Here is a 19,168-nt window from a genome sequence, read left to right as displayed (position 1 = left end):
CCTTGTCACAAATCTGGATTTTTCAAAACTGTTAGCCAGGAGTGGGTGGGGTGAAATGGATGCTTTTCAGTAAGCACAATTTCAAAGATCCCTTGGACAGGTAGAACTGGTTGTGTGGATCCAAGCCACTGCACTTTAAAAAAAAAAATGTGTTCTTATTATAGAACATAGACATAAAATCATAGAGTTGGAAGGGTCCCCAAGGATCATCTAGTCCAACCCACTGCAATGCAGAGATCCCAACACACAGTCCCTCATCCAATTTGAAACCATACTGGACCCTGTTTAGCTTTGCAAATGTGCTAGCAGTTTTATTGCTGCACCACTAGGACAATGCAGATCACACCAGTGATAGAAAATACACTTAATCCTTTCCAGCAATACCTATATAGAAATGGAAGGTTTTGGTTGAAATAATGAGAACTCAGTTTTGGACCTCCAGACTATGTCCTCCTCAAATTTGCTCCTAAGGGTTGGGGGAACCCTCTGGAACAGATTTATTTGTGCCATTCATGATAATACCTGTTGTTTCCATCTCTAGGATCCCCAGGGCCGGCATGTCAAGACATATGAAGTGTCTTTACGTGAGAAGGAGTTTAACAAGGGACCCTGGAAACAGGAGAATGTGGAGGCTGAAGCCTCCATGGTGATTGCAGGTCAGTTCATCTACGTAAAATATCTTTATCTGTAGATGCTTAAAAATAAGCTTGCAGCTTCCTGCGTATAGAAAAAGCAGCATTTTTTTCTTATTTCAGAAGTCAACTGTGTATACTTCTCAAGAATATTCCCTGTATCTTCTCCTGCAGTCATCTTGTAGCATCTGCTTCCCATTCTCCTGGTGGGATTCATGTTGCAGTGGAGCGTCTTACTTTCCTACTCGCTAATTCTCCATATTTGTTATCTTTTGTGCCCATTACTTCTTGCAGTAGTCAGCCATATATCTCTGTCCTAGTAGGATCTTGTTTCAGCCCTGGTAAATTATCTCTAGCCACTGCTCAGACTTAACAATTTCAGCTGCCTAGAGGTTAAAAAAAAACAGCAGTTGCTTCTTGTATAGCAACCATCAGGTACAATATAATGGGGAAGCTCTGTGCACCAGAGCTTCCAATTTTCTTGATTATGCTGTAGCATCTTTATAATTCAGCCCAAATGAAATCACATAAATCCTGCAATTCATTGAAGTGGCTTATAAGAGCATTGTGTTTTCCCCTCTTGTACAGCTTTGCAAATGATGACATATGGAGCATTAGTCACTGCATTGCTTCTCCTTTCCGGCTCCATGACACTGTAATGGCTTAGCTTCTCTGTCTCCCTCTTTCTCTCTGGGGAACTAGGTTCGCGTCTCCGCTCCTCCACATGCAGCTGCTGGGTGACCTTGGGCTAGTCACACTTCTTTGAAGTCTCTCAGCCTCACAGAGTGTTTGTTGTGGGGGAGGAAGGGAAAGGAGAATGTTAGCCGCTTTGAGACTCCTTAAAGGGAGTGAAAGGCGGGATATCAAATCCAAACTCTTCTTCTTCTTCTTCTCTCTCTCCCTCTTTCTCTCCCTCTCCCGCTCCTCTCTCTGTCTCTGCTTTAAAAAATGTTTATAATGGTTTTCAGATTTGCTTCTCATTTAACAAGAAGTCCAAAAGCAACTAGGCTTTTGAGGCTACAAGAGGGAAGAGAAAATGAGCCATGTGTGGCTGCATCAGCACTACCCAGTATACTTACAGGGCAAACCTGTAAATTGTAACACATGGCTTGTTTTCCTTGTAAGCATAACATAATGGCACATTCTGGTGGGTGTGTGCTTGTTTCAGGATTTGAATGTCTTTATGATTCTATCTCTCTATGGCTTTCTGAGAAACAGAAGAGTGGGTTAGAAAGAGAAGCTTGAGGCTTAGATACTCTGTTTGGTTGCTTACCACAGTACATAAAGGCTCAAACTGCATCCAGTGTCCCCAGGATGCTCTTCAGATTTACCAATGCTTAGGAACATCCCTCTGAGTGCAAAGATCTGAAGAAAACCACATGCCCTAGGATATTGTGGGTGGGACTTGTGCATGTCCACCCCCAGTTTAACCCAGTTTGATCAGCCAACTTCCTAGACAAAGCTACAGAGCCAACTGGATGTGCAAGTTGATAAGAATCTTAAGGATAGATCAGGATATACTGTATTTTTCTGTGTATAAGACTATATTTCCCCCCTATTTTTTTCAAGTTTAAAATTTGGGGGGGGGGGGTCGTCTTATACATGGATAGTGCATATGTGGGATTTCTTCATTTGGAGTCCCAAAAAATAGGGGGCGTGTTATACATGGGGGCATGTTATACATGGAAAAATAGGTTCACCTGGTAGCTTTGTGAGAGGCCTGCAAAGAATATGTAAACTTAATTTATTTTCTTGCCAGCCTATATTTAATGTGGTGTAATAAGGCTGTCCAAAAGTGAATTCAGTTGCAAGATGAAAAACTCATTGTGAAATAACAGCTGCACTTGTTGCTGCTAATAGATATCACTAACATTATGCAACCAGATATATGTTTAGCATGTTGACTTCCTTAAATTCCTCTCTTGGTTTGTTACTTCTCTCTTAGTCCTTGGTGTATGTGTTCACTCTACTTACAAACTGCTTTGTTCCCTTGAAAAAGTGGCTGTCTTTCTGTGGTCAACAGGAGATTCTGTGTGTATCAAACTGCAGTTAGGTGAGAATATAATTAAGTGCACAAAAAGCAGAGATGGGAGGATCCCATACAGAATAAGAAGAAAGGGGGAAGGGAGTTCTTTTATTTATTTACTTACTTACTAGAATCTCTTTTCTTGCTGAATATTCCTTTCTTCTGTTTGTGATGCTTAAAAAGAAAAAAAAATCACGTGCCTGTTCCAAACACATTCCTTACAGTGCCTGAGCCATTTGGAGGGGCTATAATCATTGGACAAGAATCCATCACCTACCACAACGGTGATAAATATTTGGCTATAGCCCCACCCATCATCAAGGTGAGTACATGTTTCTCTTTGAAATATATTTTGTTTAAAGCTGGAAGTACCATCCACTATGTATGTGAATGTGGTATGGTTTACTATATTGGTTACCCCAAAATTGGATGGGGGCATATTTTTATGAACCTACCTGTGTTGAAAGCCTTCTTTCCCATGATTTCTGATAGGCAAGTATTTGCCTATCTTGAATGCTTTGTTTGCCCTCTGAGAGCCCTCTGATCAGTCCATAAAGCACTGCTGTCAATCAAATCAGTTCTCTTTGACTTCTGTGATATGGGCATGTAGCTGGATAGTATGTGATGTTGTCACAATCAGTATGTGATTCCTGATTAAGGAAAGTAGAGGCATTTCCTAACTAAGCAGGAGATAGGGGAATGAATGACAGTGAACATTTTTGAAAAGGGGAAATATTTCCCTTCCCTTTCGCAAAGCACAATTTTCCACACAGAAATGGAAACAGGTGAATTGGCACAGTCTAGATTGTGTAGTTTTAAAGCAGCTTTACAGAACCTTGAAGGGGCAGCATATGCGAGACTCATCAGGTGGTATCTCTGTTGGCAAGTACTCTCTACCAATAATAGCTGTGGTAACACAAGAAGGATAAGACCAGGATATTTTATGTTAAGCGATGCTTTTAGATTTTTCACTTTCTTTAAAGCTTCCCAAATGCTTTAGACGCTGTTTTTAGGAGGAAATCAAAGTATTCAAAGAGCAGTTCAGTGTAAATGCCATCTTGGTTCTCTGAAGAGTTCTAAATAATGCCTCTTTTGTGAAACAGCAAAGTACAATCGTATGTCACAACCGTGTGGATCCAAATGGGTCTCGTTACCTTCTGGGGGACATGGAAGGCCGCCTCTTCATGCTACTACTGGAGAAGGAGGAGCAGATGGATGGTGGCATCAGTCTCAAGGACTTGCGTGTGGAGCTTCTTGGAGAGGTAGTTCTTATTCCTTCCTCCCATTTCTGGGGCATTTGGTGTGAAACAAATTGACAAAGCCATTTGGGCAGTTAAAGTGAAGGTGGAGAAAGAACCCCTAGCAAAGATTGACAGCCTGAATCTTTCTTCAAACACTAATTTTCAGTGCTGTCTCGTAAAGCATTTGCACTCAGCTTGCCCTAAGAAGCAGTGCTGTGTTCAGGTGTTACCTAAAAAATTGTCTTAGAGAATCAATAAATGTAGGATTTCCCTCAGTTGTGACTCTCTGTCTCTGTGAGAGGATTTGTCACAGATCTAATTGTGCTTTCATTTCTTAGTTTTGTTTTATTTATTATAACATTTGTATCCCAGTCTTCCTCAAATGAGCTCTGAGTAGTGTGTTCATCTCACAAAAATCCAGTGAGGTAGATGAGGCCAAGAAAAGAGTCCATGCTTTTCCAAGGCTGTCCACCAAGTTGTATGGTCACGAGGATTTGAATCTTGGTTTCCTCTAGAAGACCTCCAGGTTCTGTCTGCAGCACCACACTAGCTTATGTTTCAGAACCTGATGACTGGCACTTCTTTTCATTTGTTGTAAAATATAAGCAGATTAACAAAGTATTTTTAAAGTTGTATTCCACCTTGAGGGCCCCTTGGGGCAGAACAATAATTTTGAAATACTTTTAATAAGTAGTAATTAACTGCATAAGTAAATGTTTTAAAAAGACTTACTTTTTCTGTATTTTATTCTCAACTAGACATCCATTGCTGAATGCTTGACTTATTTAGATAATGGCGTTGTGTTTGTTGGCTCTCGGCTTGGGGACTCCCAACTTGTGAAGGTAAAATGTAGCCCTCAGTAAACCTGTGAATTTTTCACCCGCAAATAGTTGCTCAGCTGTATTCTACCAGATGTATATTTAAATGCTATGGGAGGGTGAACACTGAATTTATTTCTACCATCTCTTGGAGCTCTGTGTAGTTTTTTGGCAGGCTCTGTTCTATTTTTGTTTTCTTGAGAAATTTAATCTTATTTTCATTCCTAGCTCAACGTAGACAGTAATGAGCAAGGTTCATATGTTGTCGCCATGGAAACCTTCACCAATCTTGGCCCCATTGTGGACATGTGTGTGGTAGATCTTGAAAGGCAAGGCCAAGGGCAGGTAAATTTTGGTTCTTCCCTATGAAATGTCTGACCTCACTAGGAGCGGCGTTTTGTGTACTTTTAAAAATAATGCTGCATTTTAATCTCATCTTTCCTCTTAAGTTATTCAGAGGAATAAATGTGGTCCTCCCTCATTTTATCACCAGAACAACCCTGTATGGTGGGTTAGGTTGATAAACAGCCCATGATCTAGCCCATGATCATCCAGTGGCTAAACAGAACTTTGAACAAGGGTCTGACATGCTATCCTTACGTTGCATGATTTTAGAGGAAACTTTTCCTTTTATTCTCTGTCCTTTGTAAAGGTCTTTGGCTATATACAATAAAAATGGACTTGGCCATGACATGCTATCCAATGGGCATCACAGTGTGCTCATACACCTACTGACGCCCCATGCCCTTCCCAGTTTTTAATTAAAAAAGAATTTTTTTTGGGGGGGGGTCCCTTTGCAGGCAAGGGTTGCCTCCTTTTTTGCCACTTTTTGTTTTTGTTTTAAGGGATCTAGGGGTTTTGGTATGTTTTTTGTATGGTGGTGGTAGGTGAGGAATTTCTGACCATCGTCAGATTTACTTCTGTGAATAGGTGTCTTGTGTGCACATGCCAGTCTCTTAGGTTTCCAAATGTGACTCAGTGCACTGTCTAGTTAATCTGATGATAGATTGAAAATTGTTGCTCCTCTCCAGCCATGAATGTGCTAAAGTAGAGAGACAAATTCAGAGAACTTTAACTTAGCCCCTTAAGTAGTGGGTCCATTTTGGAAATATATTTTATTTCCTACAGTATGGTGGCAGGCTGTAATATTTTGTCTCCCTTCAGAGATTTGCTTAAATGCCTCTCTGGTAGATTGTAGGAAAAGCTTCCTCATCTTCAGGAACTGAATTGGATTAAATGCAATGTCCATTACCCATTTAATATGGCCATTATTAATGTCAGAGTGTTTTAATGGCTGGTCTCTGCTTTCCCCAGCTGGTTACTTGCTCTGGTGCTTTTAAGGAGGGCTCTCTGAGGATCATCCGGAATGGAATTGGGATTCATGAACATGCCAGCATTGATCTCCCAGGGATTAAAGGTGTGTCATCATGATATAAATTAATAATTTGTGGCACTCTCTGAAGTGAGGATAATGCATATAGCTCAAAGTGTTTTGAGCAATATGCCAATGTTGTCACATAGGAAATTTTGTGAATTAGCTTTTCACGCTAAAAAAAAGCAAACACATGATTCTAGCCCTCATGGGTGTCTAGAAAAGATTAGAAAATGGTGGACAAGTGGTTAGTGAAGACTTACAGAGGAGGCTGGCAGGTTTTGGGTAAATAAGATTGTATATTTCAATGCTTTTCTGTTCCTTCTTTCAAGTTGCCTTTCTTTACTCTTCTTTCTTTACCTTCTGTATCATGTTCTTTACCTTTGCTCTGTATTCTGTAGAGGCTAAAATCTTAGATTGGGAGAAGATTACATAATGGTTTGTATAATTTATTCTAGCCTAGAACTGAGAATAGTTGGCACAGGGTAAACACTGTATGGTGCTTTAGAAGTAGTGAGGCAGGAGAACGTGCCGGCTTGGCCCTTCTGAGTTGCGAGATCCCTTGGTCTTTTGTGTTCTCTTCATAAAATATCTTTTTATGTCTCTGCACTGCAGGATTGTGGCCTCTGAGGTCAGACTCACACCGTGAAACTGATAATACCTTAGTGCTGTCTTTTGTGGGGCAAACCAGGTAGGAGAAATGCTGATGTTTTGTAGGGCTGAAAGTGGAGTTGAAAATTTGTATGTCTTTGCTGATAATTTTGACCAGGTCTTCCTACATTTTGCAGGGTTTTGATGTTGAATGGGGAGGAAGTAGAGGAGACTGAATTGACAGGATTTGTGGACGATCAGCAGACCTTTTTCTGTGGCAATGTAGCCCATCAGCAGCTAATCCAGGTAAGAAGCAAGTGTTTCTTGATAAAACCTTTAAAGTAGGAGTGGCTAACTTCCCACCCTCCGGTTGTTGCTGGACTACAGTTCACATTATCTCTATCCATTGGCCGTGCTGGCTGGGCTGAAGGGACCTGAAGGGCAACATCTGGAGGGCAACAAGTTAGCCACCACTGCTTTTAAAGTATGCATCCTATCAGGAGTGAAATATCAGGACTGTGATGCATGGACAGAGGCCTAAAAACAACTTTCCTTTGAGTCAGGAAGAGATACCTGTTTTTGTTTCTTTCTTTAGATAACATCTGCCTCAGTACGGCTTGTCACTCAGGAGCCCAAAGCCCTTGCAAGTGAATGGAAAGAGCCAAATGGGAAGAACATCAGCGTGGCTTCCTGTAACAGCAGTCAAGTGGTGGTGGCTGTGGGGAGAGTGTTGTACTATCTAGAGATCCACCCCCAGGAACTCAAGCAGATAAGGTGCATGTGAACTGCAGCTGGGACATTTTGTGCTGACTCTCTTAGACTCACTGTAATACTGACATGTTTCCTCCTTGTCAGCTGCACAGAGATGGAGCATGAAGTGGCCTGCCTGGACATCACTCCCCTGGGAGACACCAGTGGCATGTCCCCTCTGTGTGCTATTGGCCTTTGGACTGACATCTCAGCCCGTATTCTTAAGCTGCCCTCATTTGACCTCTTACACAAGGAGATGTTGGGAGGAGGTATGAGCGGCTTGTGTGTTTTCTATATTGGGAAAGGCAAATACTGCTAAGGGCAATCTGAACGAACTCTGTTCCACTTTCTGCAGAGATCATCCCACGTTCCATTCTGATGACCACTTTTGAGAATAGCCATTACCTGCTTTGTGCCCTGGGAGATGGGGCTCTCTTCTACTTTGGACTGAACATTGAGACAGGTGAGGTTTTAGGCTCCTCCTCCTCAAACTTTCTTTCTCTGTAACATTTATTTTGAGGGCCAACTTGGATACAACATCCAGAGATTTGTGATCAGGTATGTTGCCGTTGTTATTGAAGGTGACAACTGCTGTCAAACAGTTCAACCATTTCCCTTTACGCCATTTCTGGGTGACCCGGAAACTGCAATTAATCCAGAATACGGCAGCTAGACTGGTGACTGGGAGTGGCCGCCGGGACCACATGACACCAGTCCTGAGAGATCTGCATTGGCTCCCAGTCCGTTTCCAAGCACAATTCAAAGTGTTGGTGCTGACCTTTAAAGCCCTAAACAGCCTCGGTCCTGTATACCTGAAGGAGCGTCTCCACCCCCATCATTCAGCTCGGACACTGAGATCCAGCACTGAGGGCCTTCTGGTGGTTCCCTCATTGCGAGAAGTGAGGTTACAGGGAACCAGACAGAGGGCCTTCTTGGTAGTGGCGCCCGCACTGTGGAACGCCCTCCCTTCAGATGTGAAGGAAATAAGCAGCTATCTTCTTTTTAAAAGACATCTGAAGGCAGCCCTGTTTAGGGAAGTTTTTAATATTTAATGCTGTATTGTTTTTAACACTTGATTGGAAGCCACCCAGAGTGGCTGGGGAAACTTAGCCAGATGGGCGGGGTATAAATAATAAATTATTATTATTATTATTATTATTATTATTATTATTATTATTATTATTATTATTATTTTCAATCATGTACATTAAATCATCCCCAAAATGGTGCATGCCCCGTAGAGCATGCAAATACCAGTACACTATGTGTATGTTGGCCCCAGTGGGGGAAAGAGTCTAAACAAAGAAAGCAGCATGCAGGGAAAGGGTTAACACACACACAACACCCTGACTCTTACCCAGATTCCCTTCTCTCCCACACACTTTTATCTTAAAACAAAGAAACACAGCGGGTGTCTAATTGCAGATGTTCTGTTCCTAGAATCTGGTTTGGCCTTGAGAATAGAACATTTGGGAGATTCTCCCCCAAAAGACTGCAATCTACTCAGGCTATCTATACTGAGAGACTGTTGTCGGCTTCTTTTGGGCAGCTGTTTTAAGGGAATCTTTCTGCTTTCTGTCTGGAATGGATTTCTGTGGGAAGTGAAAAGACACAGTGGTCTTGATACTCTTTAGCCAAGTGAGAGAATTTAGTAGGTTAATCTGCATGTGGTGGACAAACAGCAGTCACACTCCTGCTAGTTGATTTCCCCCCTTGCTTTCTCTTGGTAGGTAACCTCTCATGCTATGCTTTCCCACAACAGGTTTGTTGAGTGATCGTAAGAAAGTGACACTGGGAACCCAGCCCACTGTTTTAAGGACCTTTCGCTCCCTCTCCACCACCAATGTGTTTGCCTGCTCTGACCGCCCGACTGTGATATACAGCAGCAACCACAAACTGGTCTTCTCCAATGTCAATCTTAAGGAGGTGAACTACATGTGCCCTCTCAACTCAGATGGGTACCCTGACAGGTGGGTGTGCTCTGTTTCTCCTCTTTAATTTGCCTATTTTCCACAGAGCATGCACGCTGCCTCCCTGCTCAGTCCTACTTGATATGTGGACATGGCAGTTCCCTTGTGGCTGTTTCAGAGTGAGTATATGGTAGCAATGAACACTGGCAATACACAATCTTCTGGGTCTGCCTGCTTAGACAATATAGAGATCATAAAGCTAGCTTTTTTTGCTTTCAAAATCTGGTATTGAAGCAATAGCAAAATAGCAAAGCAGTCTTCTAAATGATGAGCAAAAAGTAATCCTTTACAACAAAGTTATTCACTTGAGTGTGAAGGAGATGGCTTTTTGATTTCCTGTTCCTTCTCTTCTCCTTTAAACTTCTGATAGGTTCCCCTGCTTTTAAATGAACTGCCTCTGTTTCCTCCCACAGCCAGTTTAAAATATTCAGAAAGCAATTGGAAATTATGCAGTTATTGGGGGGTGTCTTGGATGGATTATTGTTTTGTTTGTTATGTTATGTATTCGTATGCTTTTTTCTTCTTCTGTACACCACCCTGTGATCCTTGGATGAAGGGCCATATAAAAATTTAATAAATAATATCTCCCCCCCCCCCCCGCTCATCAGAGGAACCTTAGTTCACCCCATATTGGAATAAATCACCTGCGTTTTCAACATCTAACTGTATGTTACCCGAAATCATTATTCATCCTATAATACCACTGACTGATTCTGGTGTTTTTTAAATCTTTCATTGTATTCATTCAAGTTGATAAGTAACCAGGAGTGCCTGGTAAGCTACTCCTTAGTGTTTTGCATCATTTATTCTGAAATGGGGCTGATAGTTCATAAACTAATTTTCTTCAGAAGTGGGGAGAATACAGTGATGAGGTAGAACAGGCAATGAGGTTGGTGTTTATGCCTCAGCATTGTGTGTGCATATGTTCTCTTTTTCTGTGGCTTTCCAAAGGAAGTTTTGGAAGCTAAAAAGACGAGTCCTTCAGGTTGAGGGGGAATACTGTTGGGAGAAGAGAAGGAACAAACTTGGTGTCAATACCACAGTCATTCTGCCTTTTCACAATCATCCCCCCTATAACAGGTTTATCTGTCATGGGGAAATGGTGGCCCTTCATATTTTCTTTGATTCATTGACACCAGCCAGCATGACCAGTGGTCAGGGGTAATGGAAGTTGAAGTCCCATATGTTCCGCATCCCTAGTCTGCATTATCAATGCAAGGATTGTCTTCCACTCCCTGCACAACCTTCCTTCCCCTGCCTCTTACTATCCACATGCTATATTTGTTCCTGATGCCTGTGTAGGAAGTCCTTGGTAAAGCAATAAATCTCATTTAACACACATTACTTCTTTTGCTATGATACTTACCTTTTTAACTTACTGCAAGTCTTGGTAGGATAAATACCGACACTGATTCATTTCTTAAACTGTGGGTTATTTTATTGCTTTAGTTAGCTATGTGGATAGGAACCCTAGATTCAAGAGGCCCTATGTGTAGTGGTGGAAGAACAATTTTTTAAATTTAAAGTGAAATGCCTTATTTGTCCTTATTTTGCAGCCTGGCTTTAGCCAACAACAGCACTTTGACCATTGGCACCATTGATGAAATTCAGAAGTTGCACATCCGCACTGTTCCCCTTTATGAGTCACCCAGGTGAGCAAAGCGAGAAAAGAGTATCTCCAGGGGCTCTAATAGAGAGGTTTTAGGGGTGGGATAGGGTGATATCATTTCTGTCTGCATTCCTGTGACAATGTAGAAAGCAGCATAGGTAGGAGTGTATTAGTAGTTGTAGCTTTGTTTCTTCTTGCCTTACCTATGTGTCCCTTTTTGTCATGCAGGAAGATCTGTTATCAAGAAGTATCTCAGTGTTTTGGCGTACTCTCCAGTCGCATTGAAGTTCAGGATGCTAGTGGAGGCACCACTGCACTGAGACCCAGTGCAAGCACCCAGGTGAAAGGAACTTCCTTGCAGATACCTCTCTGCAATATGCCATGCAAGCAGCTGGCATTCGTATCATGATTTCTTGCAGCTACATCAGAGGGAATTTATTTTGCTTAGCATTCTGATCATTCCTGCTTTTGTGAGATTGAGTGCTTTTAGCAGGCTAGTCTTGTCTTTTCCTTGCACAATAGTCTGATTTTGAGTGGAGCTTTTGAATTCAATGTCTCTGTTTTATGTTAGGAACAAATATTTTGAGCTGCCCAACACATTGAGGCACCTCCAGTTATTCAAACTTTGGTCTCCTAGTTTTCTAGTTTCAAAATGTCCTGGGGATCTGCTCATAACTTTACTTAAGTTTCTCCTTTTTATGAGCAGATCCCCAGAGCATTTTGACCCTTCTAGGCTAATTTCCAAGTGCCTCTTCAGTAAACAGGAAACCTGGCAATACAGAGCTGCTGCTTAATTCTCCCGGACCCTTTCCATTGCCTTCTTCCCCTCCAATCCGTATATGGTCCTATTCTTCATATGCTTGGTGAATCTTGATCTCTGATGTATGTTCATGGTCAGAAGGAAAGGATATCCTTGCCTGATTCATTGGGGTTAGGTTGCTACCGTTTCCATGGCCTCCAGAAGTAGTTTGAAAGAGTTCTTCTTCCCTTCATGTTTCAGGCCCTCTCCAGCAGTGTGAGTTCCAGCAAGTTGTTCTCTAGCAGCACAGCCCCACATGAGACCTCATTTGGCGAAGAGGTAGAGGTGCACAACCTACTCATCATAGATCAGCATACATTTGAAGGTAGTCCTCCTCTGCTACTAATTTCCCTTATGAGAAGTCTGCTTTTTGAGAGGCACTTAAGCATGTGAAAAGGGACTGGGAAGGGTAACTTGGAAGCACATGCTGGCATGAGAATGTGCTGAACAGACATTTTTTAAAGTTTCATAGTTACCTATGTCTAACTAGATGCTCCAGCTGAGCTTTCTCTCATTTTTTCACTTTTTTGTCTTCAGTTCTTCATGCTCACCAGTTTCTGCAGAATGAGTATGCACTAAGCCTCGTCTCCTGCAAGCTGGGCAAAGACCCCAACACATATTTTATTGTGGGCACGGCTATGGTGTATCCTGATGAGGCCGAACCAAAGCAGGGGCGTATTGTGGTGTTCCACTATTCTGATGGTAAGAGTTGGAGGTTTGAATCAGATTTTCACATTCCCCCAAGGGGCTTGATGAGCTTGATTGTGATCTCTGCTTCTGCATACTTTTTAAGGCCCTCTGGATATTGCTGTTTTTGCCTGCAGAATTGTCTCTTGCTTATGAGAGGTTTTAGCTTCCAGGGTCTTCTATTGTAAAAGTCTTGGACACGGTTTTCAATGTTATAAGAACTGCCTTAATTGCTTCAAGTGGGGAAAAATAAGCATATCAGGGAAGCCATTTCTTAAATTCACAGCTTCCTGCAATGACATGAATTCATTGCAACTTGTTGCCATTTTTGAGCAGCTTCTTGACCTATCTTGTCTCTCCCAATCGTCAGTAGGGAATACTTTAGGGAGATTGCATGGGTAATACTATTTTAATGTGTTGTTGAGAATAATTTTGAGTGACATGTGTACAAATAAAGTGACAATAGTTATATGCTAACTGTGCCACAGAAGGATTTTTTTTCATCGGAGAAATGAAAGCTGTTGATGAGATTAACTGTGAAGGTGTTATGTTGGACGAAAAAGACAAACAACATATTAAAATCATGAATCTGAATAAAATGTCAAGCACTGTTGTTGATCCTTAGTGACATGCTATTTTAGTGTTGCAAGAGTGAGATAGAACATTCAGAGAGGCAGAGAAATAGCAATCACCGTAGCAGTTCCCATCCCAACAAACACCAATGCCATACAGGGCTAGGCCTCTTCCCACTTCAGAGACCTCATGTTTCTTAATCAGTGAAGTGGAAAGAATTTGGTCTGAGCAATGGAGGAGGCTGCATCTTATGGCACAGACCTTCCTACTCTCACCACTAAACTGTGCCTATAGTGAAACATTAAGCACATGCATTCATGCAGCGCTTCCAAGGCCAGTCTATCATAGAACTGTAGAGTTCGAAGGGACCTTGAGGATTATCTAATCCAACCCCCTGCAATGCAGGAATATGCAGCTGTCCCATTCGGGGATCTAACTTGTAACTTGGTGTTATCAGTACCATAATGCTCTGGCTATAGCTAAGTCTAGCTACTCATTGAGATGTGGGCAGCACATGCCCTTTTTAAGTACTGTTGTATTGATGTGTATCCTAGGTAAATTGCAGAGTCTGGCTGAGAAAGAAGTGAAAGGAGCTGTTTATTCCATGGTGGAATTCAATGGAAAACTTTTAGCTAGCATAAACAGCACGGTAAGGCTTCCAAGAGCTTTTGCATCCATGTCTTTCAGGGCTGGGTTATTTGAGCGGGAGTGCACCTGACCCTGTTGTGATGTCCCTGGCTCTGTCTCAGCTGTGACATACACCTTTCTGTTCTACCAGGTGCGGCTATATGAGTGGACAGCAGAGAAGGAGCTTCGCACCGAATGCAATCATTACAACAACATCATGGCCCTCTACGTGAAGACGAAGGGAGACTTCATCTTAGTTGGAGATCTAATGCGCTCTGTCCTTTTGCTTGCCTATAAGCCCATGGAAGGGAACTTTGAAGAGGTATTGATTATGGTTGTTACCTTATTGAGTACAGCAGTCAAGAGGCCCTCATAAAGAGCTTCAGAAAAGAAAATAACATTTGACAGGAATAGGGGCAGCTTTTCATGTCTTTTGGCCACGGTGTTCTCATGACAGCGCATTAAGGGGAGGAGTTTTGAACTTGACTTGTCAAGCCTACTTGACCAAGGCTGGCCTTATCACTGAGTAGTGTAAGATGTGTGCCTCAGGCTGCAGATGTTTGGATTTCAGTCTTTAAAGGCAACTAAATTGTCAATTTAGTGTGTGCTTATTATTGGAAGGGAGGCATCATATGAACTTTCCACCTCAGGAGCCAAGTATCTTTTTTTTATGAATAATTTTTTATTAACCGACCAATCACATCAAATCAAACCAAATTACATAAATTCCAAATTACACAGCCGAATTTTAAATTTTTGTTGGGGGTACCCATATTTCAAGTTCCGAAGGGATCCAATCAACTTCTTGCTTCTTACTGCTGTTTTAATGTCCACAAATCTAACCTTATGATGTTCACAGTACTATCCAGTCCTTTCTTATTATTTTTCCACATCTCTTCTTGTTATTTTCATATATTTTTCCTTTCTCTTTGTGACCTCCGATAGTCTCCGCAAGCTGGTTAGAACAGTTTGTAATCCTGCGTGGATATTATTTTTTTTATCCAGTAGCCATATCCAGACGTTTTCCATATAACATCACTTCCATACATCAAAACAGTCTTAGTGTCATTAATCTTCACCAATCTGCCTCCTTTCTCAAAACCTCTGAGGAGATTCACTAGGAATGCAGTCTGAAAACAAGTCCGTTCTTCCTCCCGGCTACAAATCCTTTGGCAAGATTTAATTAATCCGAATTAATTGCTGCACCATTCCCAAAAGCTCTCATTGCTTCTCGGTCTCCATAAAGCATACTTTTGGTTAAAGTTTATCTCCACACAGACCTTAATCATCCTGCTTGGGTCAGTTCAACCAACGGTTCTAATGAGGAGGGGTTCTTGTAAATCACATAGAAGGAAAGTAAAAAAGGTCCCCCCCCCCCATTCAGCCCCGTTGTCACCATACCCCGCCTTTGGTGTATCTTCATCGTAAAATATTCCTGTTTCTCCAGCCCGTCGTCTTCTTTCTCAGAGGTCACTTAAATTAGCAGACTTCACTCCCCTTCTTCACTTGAAATATGTGCATTTGCTTCTTTTGTAATTAATTATTCCAAATTGCTGCAACTAGTGCGCGATCAGAGACAGCGTCCAGGAGAGCCGAGGTCCACACGGGGGCATTCTGCCTAGGGCCCTCACCCCCTTCTTTCGAATTAGGGGGTGATTTATGGGCACAGCAGGCAAGGGCAGTGTTCCCCATTCCCTTGGGGCAACAAGGGAGGCTGCCTACTCCCATAACAGCCTCTTAATTACCCCGTGTGGGTCGGAGAGATGGTATTGTCGGCCATCTTCCAATGCACCCCCTAGTGGCCCCCCAGGAGCCAAGTATCTTGGGCTGACTGGCCCTTTCATTTCACCCCATATTCAAGGCTGTTTGGAGTTCAGTACTGGCCACATTTGTGAAATGAATAAATATTTGTGTAAAGATGATTAACAGTAGCTTAGAATTTTCTGCCTGAGGCAGAGATTGGAACCACATACTTACATGCATTCATAAATGCATATACTGCTGAGGCTGGTTTCTTCCACACAAGGTCTTTCTTGATCCTATAGCTACAGTGCAGTTTTGATTGCGCTAGGGACATAATGAATTTCAACAGCAAATGACCTATCCTTCCCTTTTAGATCGCTCGTGACTTTAATCCAAATTGGATGAGTGCTGTGGAAATTTTGGACGATGACAACTTCTTAGGGGCAGAGAATGCATTTAACTTGTTTGTGTGCCAGAAGGACAGGTGAGATGCCTCCCCAAAAGGATGGATTGAAGCAGCATGCATGTGGCAACTACACCTGGGAATTGAGGTGTGGTGGTTGCCCTGTCATTTCTCCTAGCTGATTTTCTGTGTTGCAGTGCTGCCACAACTGATGAAGAGCGCCAGCATCTGCAGGAGTTTGGGCTGTTCCACCTGGGGGAGTTTGTCAATGTCTTCTGTCATGGGTCTCTGGTCATGCAGAATCTGGGCGAAACATCCACACCAACACAGGGCTCGGTCCTTTTTGGCACAGTCAATGGAATGATTGGTAAGGTTATGAAAAATGTCCCATTCACTGTTTGCTGATATGGGGATGGGGTGGGACACTGCTAACTTGGAGTTTTAGTAAAAGGAATTGAAGTAATAGAGACCTTGGGTGAAGAATATACATGCACGTCCTACTATCTGAACACAATGTGTTCCCAGGAAATTGTTCATTTGCATAACAAGCTGATGGTTTCTATTATTTCCTATCGTAACATTTATAATCTGTGATTTGTCTGCTCCCCCTCACTCCCTGGTTTATGTCTCAAACTGCTGTAGCCAACCAGCAAAAGACAAACAAAGGAAAAACTGCTGCCTGTCTAATCCCTCCTGCTCCCTGAATTGTCCGATCTTTCTCCCTTCCTCCCTTGCAGTTCAGCTTTTAAATTAGGCATCCTCCTCAAAGTCCTTAGCTGGAGATTGAAATGATAACTCTTGAATACTGTTTGAAAATATCATTTTAACAGTTGTCCTTCTCCATAGGACTGGTGACTTCGCTGTCAGAAAGCTGGTATAATCTCCTGCTGGATGTGCAGAACCGACTTAACAAAGTCATTAAGAGTGTAGGAAAGATCGAACACTCCTTATATCCTTTTTTTGTCTCACCATCGCCCTATTCATTGTGCAAAATGCTTAAGAATACTATGTCATAAATTCCACGCATATTGAACCTGAGCAGATTCCAGCGTATGGTTAACAGAGTAAAAGAACTTAAACACGTTGCAGGATTCCCCCCAAAATAGACTAGAGGCAATTAATCTTTCATCCAGCAGAGCTTTACTGCTACTGAAGGTAAATGAGCATAATGGTCACAAATCCAATACATTCAGGATTGGCCCTGTCCATAAGAAATCCAGTTGCAGCTGACTTAACTTAAACTTACAATAACTTATAGTAAGACTAAACCTTAACACTAAGTATGCTATATACAGAGCATCACACCAGAAGGAAAGAGAGATAGAAAAGAGTGAAACCCAGGCTCCTACTGGCCTTATCATATAGTCAGCATGACCTTGACAGAAAGAGGTAACAGAACCAGTTTAAGCCAGCTGTACTCAGCTTCTCTGAATAATCATGAACCTTCCTCTTGTTTCTTTCACACCGAGAAGCTCCCAGAACCCTCTTGAATTAATTAGAATAGGAAAGATCTCTACACACCAGATCAGTACTTTCTGTACCAAGAAATGCAAACTGACAAACTGACGCAGTACAAGGATATTTTTAAAAGGCTGGTCCCTGCCTACAGACAACACATAGCAATAAATGAAAGTATGGGGAGGGGAGGAAGGGAAGGGAAGGAGCATGAATGTAATCTGAACCCCAAATGGCCAACACAGTTAAAAGAATGGAAGAGGAGAAAGGAGTTAAAAGAGATGTGTGTCGAAGAGAGAGATCTAAAAGTCTTTCAAAGGAAGATGAACAAAGTGAACATCGCATGACAGGGCAGTCCAAGCATAGATAGCAACCAGAGTTAAAGATGAGGAATGACAAAAAGGAAGCCTTAACTAAGAGAGGAGTGGAGTGCAATGCAATGAATAAGATACATGTAGAAAGACGTTATGTATTTTTTAAAGTAGGGTTATATTTTTTTCTTGATTTTACTATCTTTTTGTATACTGTTTTGAGGTTTGTTTGTTTTTTACAATCAAGCAGTGTATAAACTTTATGAAATAAATAAGATGGTAGCTGCAAAAAGCTTTCTGCAGACCACAGTGATTGGGTATTTAAGGAGTGATACAATCTTTTAGGTGTCCCAATTAATTATAGGAAAGTCAGTTAATGTTACACTGCACCACTTTTGTCATGTGTTTACTCATGCCATTTTTGTTTGTGAAGAGCATGAGAATCTGTAAGAGTTAGTTCTTTTAAGGCTGGTGTTGCCGAATGGTTTGTTTCCTTGATTCATGACTGTACCTGGAGATCATTCCATACAGAACGCAAGACAGAGCCAGCTACAGGATTTATTGATGGAGACTTAATTGAAAGCTTTTTGGACATCAGCCGACCCAAGATGCAAGAAGTTGTGGCTAATCTACAGGTAGGATGGGAAAACTAATCACCTGTTAGAAGTTCTTGGGACAGCCTTTCTCCTTGTTGAGAGGCCATAATGCTGTGCTCACTAGCATGGGAGCAAATACCATTAAACTTGGTGAGCCTTCGTTGTTTTTGTTAGCGTACGTAGCATTGCCCCAATAAGAAACTAAGAAGCGGTATACGCCTTCACTGTTGTTTCCACAGGTGGCTTCTGACGCCTCTTTTTGTTTCAGATTGATGATGGCAGCGGAATGAAGAGGGAAGCCACAGTGGATGACCTGATCAAGATTGTGGAAGAGCTCACCCGTATCCACTAGCTGGATGAGGAGATACTTTGCAGTTCCTTCCTCCGTGCTAGCGTATGGAGTCTTTCCCACCTGCAGCTGGGGTCCCTAGCCAGTTGCCCTGTAACACTTTAGAGGCAGTAGCAACGCGCCTGGGTGAAAGTGGGGAATCTCTCTGAACTGAAGCCATCTCGCTAGGGACTTGTGGATGCAATGTTGGCTGTGGATGACATAAGGCTCTGCTTGGATTCACCAACCCAGTACTGGTCTCAGCCAGTTGTTCCCATTGAGTAACGGCTAGCAGTTGGCAAAGGTGCGCCCCCTACCTAGACTCTTCCCACAGCTCATTCACCGTTGTCTTTTAGTATCTCTTTTGGATTTTTCTTTTTGTTGTTCCTTGTGTTTTGAAGTGGGAGTCTTTTTTTCCTCTTCATCTATTTGGATGGCGTATGGCTAGATGGCTGTGTCTGGTGTTGGGGAGATGGGAGTTGTGCCTGTCTGGGTAGGGAACTCAAGTGGGTCGAAGGCTGCTCTTCCCCTGGGCCTTTCTGCTCATTCAGGGAGAAGGGGCTGGAAAACAAAAACAAAAAAAATTTCTGTTGTTGGTTTTGGAATTTTACCAAATAAAAGTAGTCCAAGAGGAAAA

The 19,168-nt window shown here is 42.2% G+C and overlaps 1 protein-coding gene across 1 annotated transcript in view; it reads left to right on the top strand.

Annotated features, from left to right (window-relative positions):
* The window catches only part of DDB1 (damage specific DNA binding protein 1), a 23,999-nt gene extending 4,831 nt beyond the window's left edge, over positions 1 to 19,168 (top strand). The window contains exons 5-27 of the mRNA XM_083416901.1: positions 542 to 656; positions 2,883 to 2,980; positions 3,762 to 3,920; positions 4,658 to 4,741; positions 4,946 to 5,062; positions 6,032 to 6,134; positions 6,705 to 6,780; positions 6,878 to 6,986; positions 7,276 to 7,454; positions 7,536 to 7,699; positions 7,786 to 7,893; positions 9,193 to 9,400; positions 10,957 to 11,052; positions 11,238 to 11,349; positions 12,010 to 12,133; positions 12,346 to 12,510; positions 13,623 to 13,717; positions 13,847 to 14,017; positions 15,813 to 15,922; positions 16,039 to 16,208; positions 16,688 to 16,790; positions 18,119 to 18,242; positions 18,472 to 19,168. Coding sequence (XP_083273027.1) covers positions 542 to 656; positions 2,883 to 2,980; positions 3,762 to 3,920; positions 4,658 to 4,741; positions 4,946 to 5,062; positions 6,032 to 6,134; positions 6,705 to 6,780; positions 6,878 to 6,986; positions 7,276 to 7,454; positions 7,536 to 7,699; positions 7,786 to 7,893; positions 9,193 to 9,400; positions 10,957 to 11,052; positions 11,238 to 11,349; positions 12,010 to 12,133; positions 12,346 to 12,510; positions 13,623 to 13,717; positions 13,847 to 14,017; positions 15,813 to 15,922; positions 16,039 to 16,208; positions 16,688 to 16,790; positions 18,119 to 18,242; positions 18,472 to 18,555 — 2,874 coding nt within the window. The 3' untranslated portion in view covers positions 18,556 to 19,168. The remainder of the gene's footprint in view (positions 1 to 541; positions 657 to 2,882; positions 2,981 to 3,761; positions 3,921 to 4,657; positions 4,742 to 4,945; positions 5,063 to 6,031; positions 6,135 to 6,704; positions 6,781 to 6,877; positions 6,987 to 7,275; positions 7,455 to 7,535; positions 7,700 to 7,785; positions 7,894 to 9,192; positions 9,401 to 10,956; positions 11,053 to 11,237; positions 11,350 to 12,009; positions 12,134 to 12,345; positions 12,511 to 13,622; positions 13,718 to 13,846; positions 14,018 to 15,812; positions 15,923 to 16,038; positions 16,209 to 16,687; positions 16,791 to 18,118; positions 18,243 to 18,471) is intronic.

Source organism: Podarcis tiliguerta, assembly GCF_965153285.1.
Source record: "Podarcis tiliguerta genome assembly, chromosome: 1".
NCBI lineage: Eukaryota > Metazoa > Chordata > Lepidosauria > Squamata > Lacertidae > Podarcis > Podarcis tiliguerta.
The sequence above is the reverse complement of the archived record's forward strand: the minus strand, read 5'-3'. Positions and strand labels throughout refer to the sequence as shown.